Source organism: Carlito syrichta, unplaced genomic scaffold (assembly GCF_000164805.1).
Source record: "Carlito syrichta isolate Samal-C Ts95f unplaced genomic scaffold, Tarsius_syrichta-2.0.1 Scaffold306872, whole genome shotgun sequence".
Taxonomy (NCBI): Eukaryota; Metazoa; Chordata; class Mammalia; order Primates; family Tarsiidae; genus Carlito; species Carlito syrichta.
The window spans coordinates 149,912-162,588 of NW_007250968.1; the positions used below are offsets into that span (position 1 = coordinate 149,912).

Consider the following 12,677-nt stretch of genomic DNA (forward strand, 5'->3'; position numbering starts at 1 on the left):
GAGCGGCCACTGCACTCCAGTCTGGGTGACAGAGTGAGACTCCAACTCAGAAAAAAAAATATATTCATAGCAAAGCTGGCGAATTGAGAGGAAGCAGCTTTAGTCCTCTGACCACTTCCTCTGACCTTTTGACCTTTACTGCTGCTGGATCTCCTAAGATGCTCCATCCAACATTCTAGTTCCGAGGCCAGATTCTCTATTCTACTGGTCGCTGCCTTGGGCTTTGAGAGCAGCGAGATGAGGCTGCAGCAGGGCTCGTTCCTGTGGTATCTCTACCTGGACAAGATCTACTGCCTGTTGTCCGTGCGGAATGTGAGGGCCTTGGTGGAGTATTTTCACATGCTGGACGTGCACCGCAGGAACAGCTTGAATGGTGGGTGCTTCCAGACGCGCTCCCCGGGGCTGGTACCTGGCTCTCAGCTCACAGAGGAAAGTGTACACGCAGTAAACTAGTTAGTTACCCATCATTTTATCTTCTAGATGAAGCAAACAGAGAAAGCACCCGCCCAGCAGGTCCAGGGGAGAACCGCAGGCTTGGGCTGAAGCCCTGGCTTGCCGCTACTCCTGGGTGACTTGGGGAGCCTGTCATCACCCTATTTGTCTTATTTTTCTTTTTTCTTTTTTTTTTTTTTTTTTTGAGTCGGAGTCTCTCCAGTCTGGAGTGCAGTGGCACGCACACGGCCACCACAGTCTCGACCGGTTTGATTCAGGTGATCCTTGCATCTCAGCCTTCCAAGTAGCTGGAACCACAGGTGAGTGCCACCACGCCCAGCTAAGTTTTTGATTTATTGTAGAGACAAGGTCTCGCCACGATGCCCAGGGTGGTCTTGAACCCCCGGGCTCAGGCATTTCTCTTACCTCCATCTCCCAAAGTGCTGGGATTACAGGCATGAGCCACTGCACCCAGCCTATCTCATTTTCTTCACTGAGACAAGGCTTCTTTTATTTATTTATTTAAATTGACTTTTTTGATTCAGAGTCTCACTCTGTCGCCCAGGCTTGAGTGCAGTGGCATGCACACAGCCACCACAGCCTGGACCTCCTGGGCTCCAGCGATCCTTTTGCCTCAGCCTCCCCTAGCTGGAGCTACAGGTTTGAGCCACAACACCCAGCTAATTTTTTGATTTATTGTAAAGACGAGATCTCGCGATATTGCCCCGGCTGGTCTCAAACTCTTGGGCTCAGGCAATCCTCTCACCTCAGCCTCCCAAAGTGCTGAGATTATAGGCATGAGCCGCCACCACCTGCCACCTGGCTGAGAAAAAGATAAATTTGCGAGATAATGTATGGCAAATGCTTAGCACGATGCCTGACACCCAGTAAGGACATAATACGTGTTCACTATGATGGTGATGATGATGATGACGATGGTTTTAGGGCGCTGAGCCCCACCCTGTCCGGCCTGAGACTTTTCTTCTCTGTTAAGTGGGAGGTTTGAATCAGGTGATCCGCAAGGGCCTTCAATTCTTGGTACTTGTGAGAGACTGAAAAATGGCAACAAAATCGGCCTTGCCTGCCGAGTCCCCAGACCAATAGAAGGCCAACGAAAACACTTCCGGTTCTTTCTAGTACTGAGTATAAACGAGATGTTCTATCCATTCATCCATCCTGGCCTCAGGGAGGTAAGTGTCATTCATGAATAAGGGATTCCTTCCTTCAAGATTTTTTAGAGTCCATTCAATCTTAAAAAAACAAATAGGTCTGGGCAGTGGCTCAAGCCTGTAATCCCATCACTTTGGAAGGGTGAGGTGGGAGGATCTCTTGAGTTCAGGAATACAAGATCAGCTGGGCGCAGTGGCTCACACTTGTTTTTTTTTGTTGTTTTTTTTTTTTGAGTTGGAGTCTCACTCTGTCGCCCAGACTGGAGTGCAGTGCAGTGGCCGCTCCCGGCCACCGCAGCCTCGACCTGCTGGGCTCCGGTGATCCCTCCGCCTCAGCCTTCTGAGTAGCTGGAACTTCAGGCGCGTGCTACCACGCCCGGCTAATTTTTTGATTCATTATAGAGGTGAGGTTACCCAGGTTGATCTTGAACCCGCAGGCTCAGGCAATCCACTCCTCTCAGCCTCCCAAAGGCGCGGGATTACAGGCTGAGCCACCGAGCCCGGCGGCTCACACTTGTAATCCCAACACTTTGGGAGGTGGAGGCAAGAGGATTGCTGGAGCCCAGGGGTTCAAGATCAACCTGGGTAACCTCACCTCTATAATGAATCAAAAAATTAGCCAGGCAAGGTGGCATGTGCCTATGGTTCCAGCTATTCGGAAGGATTGCCTGAGCCCAGCAGGTTGAGGATGCAGTGAGCATTTCACAGCACTCCAGCCTGAGCAACAGAGTGAGACTCCTACTCAAAAAAAAAAGTGAGACCAGGGTACAGTGGCTCAGGCCTATAATCCTGGTACTAAGGGAGGTTGAGGTGAGAGGATTCCCCGAGTCCTTGGGTCCCAGACCAGCCTGGGCAACTTGGCAAGACCTTATCTTTACAATAAACTAAAAAAAAAATTAGCTGAGTGTAGTGGTGTGTGCCTGTAGTTCCAGCTACCTGGAAGGCAGAGGCAGGATCACCTGAGCCCAGCAGGCTGACGCTGGGGTGGCCGTTAGTGTGCCACGGCACTCCAGCCTGGACGACAGAGTGAGATGCCAACTCAAAAAGACCAAAAAAAGAAAAACAAGCAATAAAAAGAGGACAGACGCCTTTTTTCTCTCAACAAATCAACAGACACAAGGTATGTTCCCAAGTCTTCGCAAGAACCCTGCCCTAGATCAGGCAGCTGTAGGGCGCCTCTTTGCAGAGTGAAAGGCTGAGAGACCCAGGTCGTTCTGACCGCAAAGCCCCTTCCAGTCTCCTGGGGACGCTGGCTGGGAGGCGTCTGGGCTTCCTAGTAACTAAATTACCCTCAAGGATGCAGTACTCGAGAGGTAAAGTCACACCGTCTCCGTCTCCGGGGAAGGGAGACTGACACCTTCTAGGAGGGAGTGGGAGACCGAAGGCCTGGGAGACTTGAGTGGCCCAGAGGCGGTAGGCTTCCAAACAGTCTTTATTAGGAAGCCACCATGTCCCACGTGGAAGCACTTCTCAAGGAGTAGCTGCACAAACATCGCTGTGTGTGTGCACATGTCTGTGGTATGTTGTCCCCAGGTGCTCATACCTGCGAGGCGTGGAGAAGGAACATCAGGAGGCCATTGGAAGCCCCATATAATGAGGGAGTGACCCTGGGCTCGCTGTGCTTTTATTTACTAATTTTTTTAAAGTTGGAGTCTCACTCTGTCAACCAGGCTGGAGGGCAGTGGCACGCTCCCGGCCACCACAGCCTCAACCTGCTGAGCTCAGGCTATCCTTCTGCCTCAGCCTTCCAAGTAGCTGGAATTACAGGTGCATGCCACCACACTAGACTAACGCTGTGTTTTTAGCCAGTTTCAGCCAGGACCCCACGCCACACAGATCTGTCTGACATGTTCAGTGGAGCCACCTCTTAGGCAGGAGGTCATTTCTGTCACTAGTGGGCAAGGGGAATCCACAAGCAGACAAGTTACACTTGAAAATCCCTTGGCTGGGCTCAGTGGCTCACACCTGTAATCCCAGCACTTTGGGAGGCTGAGTCCAAAGGAACCCTTGAGCCCAGAGGTTCAAGACCAGCCTGGGCAACATAGTGAGACCTCTTCTCTAAAAAAAAAAAAAAAAAAGTTTCTCTTGTCCATGCCAGCTCTGGCATGTCTCTCTATCTCTCCTCTTTTCCTTCTCTAATAAACTTTGTTTAAAAACTTAAAAAAAAACACAAAAAAACTAGCCAGGTATGGTGGTGTATGCCTATAGTTCCAGCTACTTGGGAGGCTGAGGTAGAAGGATTATTTGAGCATAGGTGGTCAAGGCTGTGGTAGCCTTGATTATGTCACTGCAATCCAGCCTGGGCAGCAGAGTGAGACTCTCACTCAAAAAACAAAAAAGTTAACGTTAAAAAAAAAAATCCTTGTGACCCTCTGTGATATGTATACAGACAGCACTTAGCATGTGTCAGTGTATAACCAAATCTGTTTCTTCTGTTGTCTACTCACTGAGGCATTAGTCAGTAGAGTAGCAGAAGAAAGACTTCCCTGTTTTTGTTTTTTGAGGAGTCTCATTCTGTCGCCCAGGCTGGAGTGCAATGACACCCTCATGGCCACCCCAGCCTTGACCTGCTGGGCTCAGGCAATCCTTCTGCTTCAGCCTTCCAAGTAGCTGGAACTACAGGCACGCCCCACCATGCCCCACTAATTTTTTGATTTACTGTAGAGATGAGGTCTCATCAAGTTGCCCAAGCTGGTCTCAAACCCGCAGGCTCAGGCAATCCTCTCACCTCGGCCTCCCAAAGTGCTGGGATCATAGGTGTGAGCCCCCATGCCCGGCTCAGCTCCTGCCTGCTTCACGTGTTAGGCCCCTGCCTGGTGGGACCTGCTGCGTCCTGGGATATAAGCTGGGTCTGGGGCCAAACCCTACCGCTGTCTCGTCTCTGCCACGTGGCCTGTGCTTCCTCACAAGCTCAAGCCCACAAAGGCTTGAGGAACCGTGGATGGCATCGCGGAGAAGCCAGAGACCCAGTGTCATTGTGCTCCTTCCTAGGTCACCAGGCTCCTGGCGACCCCCTCCATGCAGCCCCCGGCCGGGTCGTGATTCAGGATCCCTCCTCCCCCCACAGATGTGCTGTTCTACCACTTCCTCCACCATGTGACCGACCTGAAGAAGACGCAGATCACGGTGGTGTTTGACATGCTGGACTGGAGCACCCTGGGCGAGATCAGCTTCGACCAGTTCTACATGCTGGTGTGCATCCTGCTGGCGCAGGAGGCGAGTGGAGCCGGCTGTCCTCCTGCTAAAGGGAGCACTCAGTGGCTTAGGATCCCATCCCAACTCTTCTTTCCCTATAGAGAAGAGGAGGAAAACAATGGGGGCAGGGTGGGGGGAGCTAATTCTGGGTTGAAGGCCCATCCCCCGCTGTTGGCTATCTCCACAGCCCTGGCCTACCGCCTTCCCTGAGGACCTGTGCTGTCAGGGGATTTTCACATGCTCACTCTCACCAGGTCCCTTTCCTCAGAGAATGCTCTGGAAGGGATGAGGGGTGGATGGGGAGAAGAAATGCACTTCCTGGGTCCACTCCTTGCAGAATACACACTTACACTGGGTATTTGCCTATTTCCCACTTTTTTTTTTTTTTCCGAGTCTCACTCTTTGTCACCCAGGCACGCTCAGGGCCACCACAGCCTCAACCTGCTGGGCTCAGGTGATTCTTCCGCCTCAGTCTTCCAAGTAGCTGGAACAACAGGCTCAGGACACCATGCCCGGCTAGTTTTTTGTGATTTATCGTAGAGTCAAGGTCTCACCAAATTACACAGACTGGTCTTGAACTCCCAGGCTCAGACATCCTCTCGCCTTGGCCTCTCAAAGTGCTGGGATTACAGGCTGAGTCACCATGCCTGGCCTTTTTTATTTTTTTCGAGTCGGAGTCTCTGTCACCCAGGATGGAGTGCAGTGGCACACCCACGGCCACTGCAGCCTCGACCTGCTGGGCTCCGGTGATCCTTCCGCCTCAGCCTTTCCAGTAGCTGGAACTACAGGCACGCTCCGCCATGCCTGGCTAATTTTTTGATTTATTGTAGAGATGAGGTCTCGCCAAGTTGCCCAGGGTTTTCTCAAACCCGTGGGTTCAGGTAATCCTCTCACCTCAGCCTCCCAAAGTGCTGGGATTATAGGCATGCCCAGCCCTATTTCCCACTTTCTGAGGAATGGAAGTCATCATCTGGTCACCAGCATCACAATGTCCCACAAGACTGTCACCGGGTGTAAGGAGACGCTCTGTGGTAAATGGCGTTTTGTCCTCCCACAGAAGCAATCACCACGGGTTGTATCACTCAAGTCCCCTCTGACTATGGACGCAGGACTTGACGCAGATGACAGAACCCTTCCCACCCTGAGCGGCTGTGGTCTTGCCTTTCAGTTCTCTAGGCTGGCGGATGAAGCCCTGTTACCGCTTTCTCTCCACAGAGTCATCTGGAGGAGCAGTTCATGTACCGCCATTCCCGGCCCATCTTTGGCCTGTTTGACCTGAATGGGGACCTGAAACTTGGTGCAAAACACTTCCACATGTTCAGGTTTCTCTTCAATATTCAAAAGCAGCAACTCAGAGAGCTCTTCCATGACTTTGACATCTCAGGGGACCGTGTGAGTACAGACCCCCCAAATGCGGCATGGCAGTGTCCTTCCAGGAGCAGAGGACAATGTCCTGCTGACTATGGGAGAAATGTGTGAGGAGGAGGGTGGGAAAAGCCTACTCAAAGGAGTGGACTGTGTGGCTCTAGGATCAGACCAAACCCGAAGGGGCTTGTGGGCCCTTGGAGAGCAAGGACTGCCTAGGTGCTACATCATGTAATATGGACACAAATCACAGTTTAGAGAAGGAAATACAACAATATGGCAGTAACTGGTGCTGGGGGAAGAGTATGCAGATTTGAATTAGTAGAAAACATTCTATGATGGGGGTATATGAGCAAAACTCTAAGAGCTGGGCATGGCGGTACGTGCCTGTCATCCCAGCTACTTCAAGGCAGAGGAAAGAGGATCGCTTGAGCCTAGGAGTTAGAGACCAGCCTAAGCAACATTGCAAGGTTGTCTATAAAAAAAATTAATATATAATATATAATATATATATATCCTGGTCAGACACAGTGGCTCACACCTATAATCTCAGCACTTTGGGAGCCCAAAGTGAGAGGATTGCCTGAGCCCATGGGTTGAAGACCAGCTGGGGCAACTTGGTGAGATCTTGTCTCTACAGTGAATCAAAAAATTAGCCAGCTGTGGTGGTGCGTATCTGTAGTTCCAGCTACTTGGAAGGCTGAGGCAGAAGAATTGCCTGAGCCCAGCAGGTTGAGGCTGCTATGGCTGTGAGCATGGTCCTGCACTTCAGCCTGGGTGATAGAGTGAGACTCCAACTCAAAAAATAAAATAAAATATAAAAAAAGAGGAAATCTAGGCCTGGTGCAGTGGCTCACATCTGTAATTCCAGCAATTTGGGAGACCAAGGCAGGAGGATCCCTTGAAGCCAGGAGCTTGAGAACAACCTGGGCAACATAACAAGACCTCATCTCTACAGAAAAATTTAAAAAATTAGCTGGGCGTAGTGATGTGCACCTGTCATCCCGGCTACTCGGGAAGCAGAAGGATTGCCTGAGCCCAGGAGGTTGAGGCTGTGGTGAGGAATGACTGTGCCACTGCACGACAGCCTGGGTGACTGAGTGAGACCCCGACTTAAAAAGAGGAAATCTGTGTTAGGGAAGCAAGTGGGAGCTAAGGTTTAACGGTGACTCGCACTGTGAAGAGCCTTCGATGCCAGCCTGAAGCTTCTGGACTTGGCGTAGTAGCAGAGTGACCCTTGTTCCTTCAGATTCTACAATGGCCTCTCTCTTCCTGGTACTTAGACGACAGTCAGACCAGCATTATTTCCTAATTACTGAGCCTCTTCACATTTCCAGGTTTTTAAATAAGAAATGATTATAATCTGTTGTCATCTGAAACAAGGTAGTGAATCTGTCCTGAAATAATTTTTCTTTTTTTCCCCCTAACAAAAGCATCTTAATTACAACGAATTTAAGCTGTATACCATCTTCTCCGTTGACAAAGCACAGGAGAGGCAGAAAGCAGAGAAAGAGAAATCTCTGCTCAAAAAGAAAATGTCACAGCAAGTTGATGCGAGCCAGGAGTCTCTTGGAAAAAATGGGACCTGAAAGTCGAGAACATGATTAAACTGTTAATATGTCCAAAAATAAACTGAGGGCAGAATGGGTGTTTTGACAATGACTTTTATGTATGAAGGGTCCAGATGAGCTCCCTTCAGTTGGCAGGTTCTGAATGTTATGTGTTTATTTATGTATTCACTTTTGAGTCTGGGTCTCACTCTGTCAGCCAGGCTGGAGGGCAATGGCAAGGTCATGATGATCACGGCTCACGGCAGCCTCGAACTCCTGGGTTCAGGGGATCCTTCGGCCTCAGCCTCCTAAGAAGCTGGGACTACAGAAATGCACCATCACACCTGCTAATTTTTGTAGGGATGAGGTCTCGCGATGTTGTGTAGCTGGTCTTGAAGGACTCGAGTAATCCTCCTGTCTTGGCTACCAAAAGTGCTAGGATTATGGGATTCTAGGTGTGAGCCACCATGCCCGGCCAGGTCCTGAATTTTATTATTATTTTTTTGTAGAGATGAGGATACCTCATGTTGCTCAGGCTGGTCCTCTCACCTCTGCCTCCCAAAGAGCTGGGATTACAGGCGTGAGCTACAGCGCCCAGCTGGTCCTGAATTTTAATAATCTACTGACACACATCACAATGTGAAAAAACCACTTCCTTTTTGTTGACATGTCCCAGTTCTGCTGCTGCTTTTCGGATGACCCGGCTCAGTAGGTCCCTCTGCGCCCTACAATACCATCACCACTGGAGCCGGGCAGATGAAAGACAAATCTTTCCCGATGTCTCTCACTGGTGGTCCGGCTCTCTCAATCCTTTCTGATCTCCTCTTCCTTGAGCCAAGACCACCTAGATGCCGGAGATTTCACAATGGCCAGTGATGAAGTGCCTTCAGCCACAGAGAAGCTGACGTTTAAGGCCATGAAGACTGTATTTCCTAAACCTGAATTACTCTCTGAATTAGGGGCTTAAATGTGCCAAGTGTGCTCGCATAAAGTAATTATTCCATGCCCTTGTATAATGTCAATTTTTGGATAATGCCTTGAATAATTTAAAAATATTTTTTGGCAAAGGGCTTGCAAATCCTGATTGTACTGTGATGTTAATTATGTCAACAACAACCATACATTAGGTGCTTGCTACAGGTTACGCAGGTCTTTAGGTGCAAGGCTTTTGATTTTTTTGGGAGGGAGGGCGTCAGGGTCTCACTCTGTTGTCCTGCTGGAGCGCAGCAGCATGATCACAGCTCACCACAGCCTTGACCTCCTGGGCTCAAGCGATCCTTCTAGCAATCCTTCCATCTCAGACTTGAGACTACAGGCACGTGCTACCATGCTCGGCTAATTTTTTTATTTTTTGTGTAGAGACAGGGTCTTGCTATGTTGCCCAGGTTGGTCTTGAACTCCTGGGCTCAAGCAATTCTCTCACCTTAGCCTCCCAAAGTGCTGAGATTATAAGTGTGAGCCACCACGCCCAGCCAAGATGCATGACTTGATTAATCCTTGTAACTCTGCAAATTAGGTGTTATTATCCTCAATTTAGAGATGAGGAAATCGAGACCTAGAGAGATTAAGAAACTTACTCAAGAACATATGGTTCCTAAATGGTAGGACCAGGATTCAAATTCAAGGTCAATTAGACACCTACTTACAAGCCAGGGACCTAAGACTCTCACCTGTTTTAGCAGATTCTGTTTAAGTTTTAAGCTGAAATTTCATTGGCTCAGAAATCCTTTCTGCGTGTTAATTATCTCATGTGTTACATCATGAGTTTCTGAGGAACAAGGTTGGGGAGTAAAGAAATATGGCCTCTTAAACCAGTAGTGGTGGTTAATGCCTGTAATCCCAGCACTTTGGGAGGCTGAGGCAAGAGGACTGCCTGAGCAACATGGAGAACCCTTGTCTCTACAATAAATAAAAAATTAGCCTAGTATGGTGGCATGTGTTTGTAGTTCCATCTACTTAGAAGGCTAGGGCGGAAGGATTGACTAAGCCTAGCTTGTCAAGGCTGCAGTGGTTGTGAGCATGCCACTACACTCCAACTCAAATAAACAAATAATAAAATTCAATTACATTTTGCCAATGTGAGAGGATATTGCTTACCTAAGACTGTCATTCACAAGTCAAGTTTGTAGTAATAGAAATCATGCTAATTACTCTGTATTCAGCATAAATACTCTATATTTATCTAACAGACATGAGATCTTGATTTCACACTTTGGAGCATGACTAACATGTTTAGCAGCCAGATCCTCTTCACCACAGTATCACAGAAACGGAATGGAACTCGCAGAGGGGCAGCACAAAACCAGACCTGTGTCCCTTGACTTTGATCTCCGTTTTCTTTCTTTTTTTTCTTTTTGAGTTGGAGTCTCACTCTGTCGCCCAGACTGGAGTGCAGTGGCCGCTCCCAGCCACCGCAGCCTCGACCTGCTGGGCTCCGGCGAGCCTTCCGCCTCAGCCTTCCGAGTAGCTGGAACTACAGGCGCGCGCTACCACACCCGGCTCATTTTTGATTTATTGTGGAGATGAGGTCTCGCCAAATTGCCCAGGCGGGTCTCGAACCCGCGGGCTCAGGCAATCCACTCACCTCAGCCTCCCAAGGCGCGGGATTACAGGCTGAGCCACCGAGCCCGGCTTGATCTCCGTTTTCAACGTGGGGATCACCGCACCTATCTTGTGGACATGTCAAGACCAGAAGCGTGCAAGCTTCTCACCACAGTGCCCCCTCTAACTCTGATTTGGTGAGGCTTGCAATTCGTCTCTGGGAGAAATTTCCCCGTGGATGCCACTACACGCACCCAGTGTCGAGAGACTAATGCCATCGGGCCTGACAGGCAGCTGGAGATGAGCAGTCGGTCCCAAGTGCCCCAAACTGATCCCATCTTGCTATAGATTTCTGCCTCTTTTGCTGCCAGACAGCGCTGGAATGCAGGCATAGTTCTGGGAGATAAAACTGAAACAAGGTCTCAGGAAGCTTTCTCTTCTATCTTCCCAGAGATATACAACGGGTAACATTGGCATGTAGATTTTTTTTTTTTTTTGAGTTGGAGTCTCATTCTGTTGCCCAGGCTAGAGTGCAGTGGCATGCTCACGGTCACTGCAGCCTCGACCTTCTGGACTCAGGCAATCCTTCCGCCTCAGCTTTCCTAGTAGCTGTAACATGAGGCACATGCCACCACATCTGGCTAACTTTTGTGATTTATTGTAGAGATGAGGTCTCACCAAGTTGCCCAGTCTGGTCTTGAACTCTTGGGTTTAGGCAATCTTCTCGCCTTGGCTTCCCAAGTTGCTGGGATTATAGGCTTGAGCCACCGTGCCCAGCCTGGCATGTGGATTTTTTTCAAACATGCTTGCTAAAGCAATGAAAATACCATACCCTTTATTGTTTAAGTATAGGGACAGGAAGGAAAGCTAGCCAAGGACAATAGGTATAGTAGGCATTAATTCTGGCTGAATAATTTAATTTATTTATTTATTTTGAGTTGGAGTCTCACTCTGTCACCCAGACTGGAGTGCAGTGGCCACTCCCAGCCACCGCAGCCTCGACCTGCTGGGCTCTGGCGATCCTTCTGCCTCAGCCTTACAAGTAATTGGAACTACAGGCGCGCACTACCACGCCCAGATGATTTTTTGATTTATTGTAGAGATGAGGTCTCGCCAAGTTGCCCAGGCAGGTCTCGAACCCTCGGGCTCAGGCAATCCACTCAACTCGGCCTCCCAAAATGCTGGGATTACAGGCTGAGCCACCGAGCCCGGCCTTGGCTGAATAATTTTATTTTTTATTTTTTATTTTTTGAGTTGGAGTCTCACTCTGTCGCCCAGACTGGAGTACAGTGGCCGCTCCTGGCCACCGCAGCCTCGACCTGCTGGGCTCCAGCGATCCTTCTGCCTCAGCCTTCCAAGTAGCTGGAATTACAGGCATGCGCTACCACGCCTGGCTGATTTTTTGATTTATTGTAGAGATGAGGTCTTGCCTACCCAGCCGGGTCTCGAACCCGCGGGCTCAGGCAATCCACTCACTTCAGCCTCCCAAAGGCGTGGAATTACAGGCTGAACCACCGAGCCCGGCTTGGCTGAATAATTTTAAACATTTATTTTTTATTTTTTAGAGCTAAGAAAGATAAATTTATTAAAGAGAAGATACATTGTGAAGGGCACAATGGACAGGACAGCAGTAAGAGTGTCTGCTGTCAGGCCAGGTGCAGTGGCTCAAACCTGTAATCCCAGCACTTTGGGAGGCTAAGGCGAGAGGATTGCCTGAGCTCAGGGGTTTGAGAACAGCTTGGGCAACTTGGTGAGACCTCGTCTCTACAATAAATCAAAAAATAAGCCAGGTGTGGTAGTGCACACCTGTAGTTCCAGCTACTTGGAAAGTTGAGGCAGATTGCCTGAGCCCAGCAGAGACTGGGGTGGCCGTGAGCGTGCCACTGCACTCCAGTCTGGGGGACGGAGTAGTAAGACTCCAACTCAAAAAAAAAAAAGAAAAAAGGATGTCTGCTATCTACTGCCTAAACCACATTTATGTGGTTTTAAGAATGAGCAGTTTTATAAGTTTGTAAGTTTTATAAGGTTTCCCCTCTTCTCTGGGAATCATTAGAATGACTTTAAAAAGGTATAATGAGTTAACTAATAGGTTTTATTTATTTATGAATGGGAGTCTCACTCTGTTGCCCAGGCTGGAGTGCAGTGGCATACTCATGGCCACTGCAACCTCAACTTGCTGGGCTCAGATGATTCTTCTGCTCCAGCCCTCCAAGTAGCTAGAACCGCAGGCATGATTCTTTTTTCTCTTTTTTTTTTTAGTTGGAGTCTCACTCTGTTGCCCAGGCTGGAGTGTAGTGGCACGCTACTTATGGCCACTGCAGCCTCGACCTGCTGGGCTCAGGTGATCCTTCCGCCTCAGTCTCCCAAGTAGCTGGAACAGCAGATGCACGCCACCATGCCCAGCTGTTTTTTGTGATTTATTGTA

At 49.3% G+C, this 12,677-nt stretch overlaps 1 protein-coding gene across 1 annotated transcript; it reads left to right on the forward strand.

Annotated features, from left to right (window-relative positions):
* The first annotated feature begins 237 nt into the window (after positions 1-237).
* On the forward strand, positions 238-7,750 carry EFCAB9 (EF-hand calcium binding domain 9). Its single transcript, XM_008063489.1, has 4 exons — positions 238-373; positions 4,669-4,817; positions 6,012-6,188; positions 7,595-7,750. The coding sequence occupies exons 1-4, from the start codon at positions 238-240 to the stop codon at positions 7,748-7,750; spliced, it is 618 nt and encodes a 205-aa protein (XP_008061680.1).
* Positions 7,751-12,677: the final 4,927 nt, after the last annotated feature.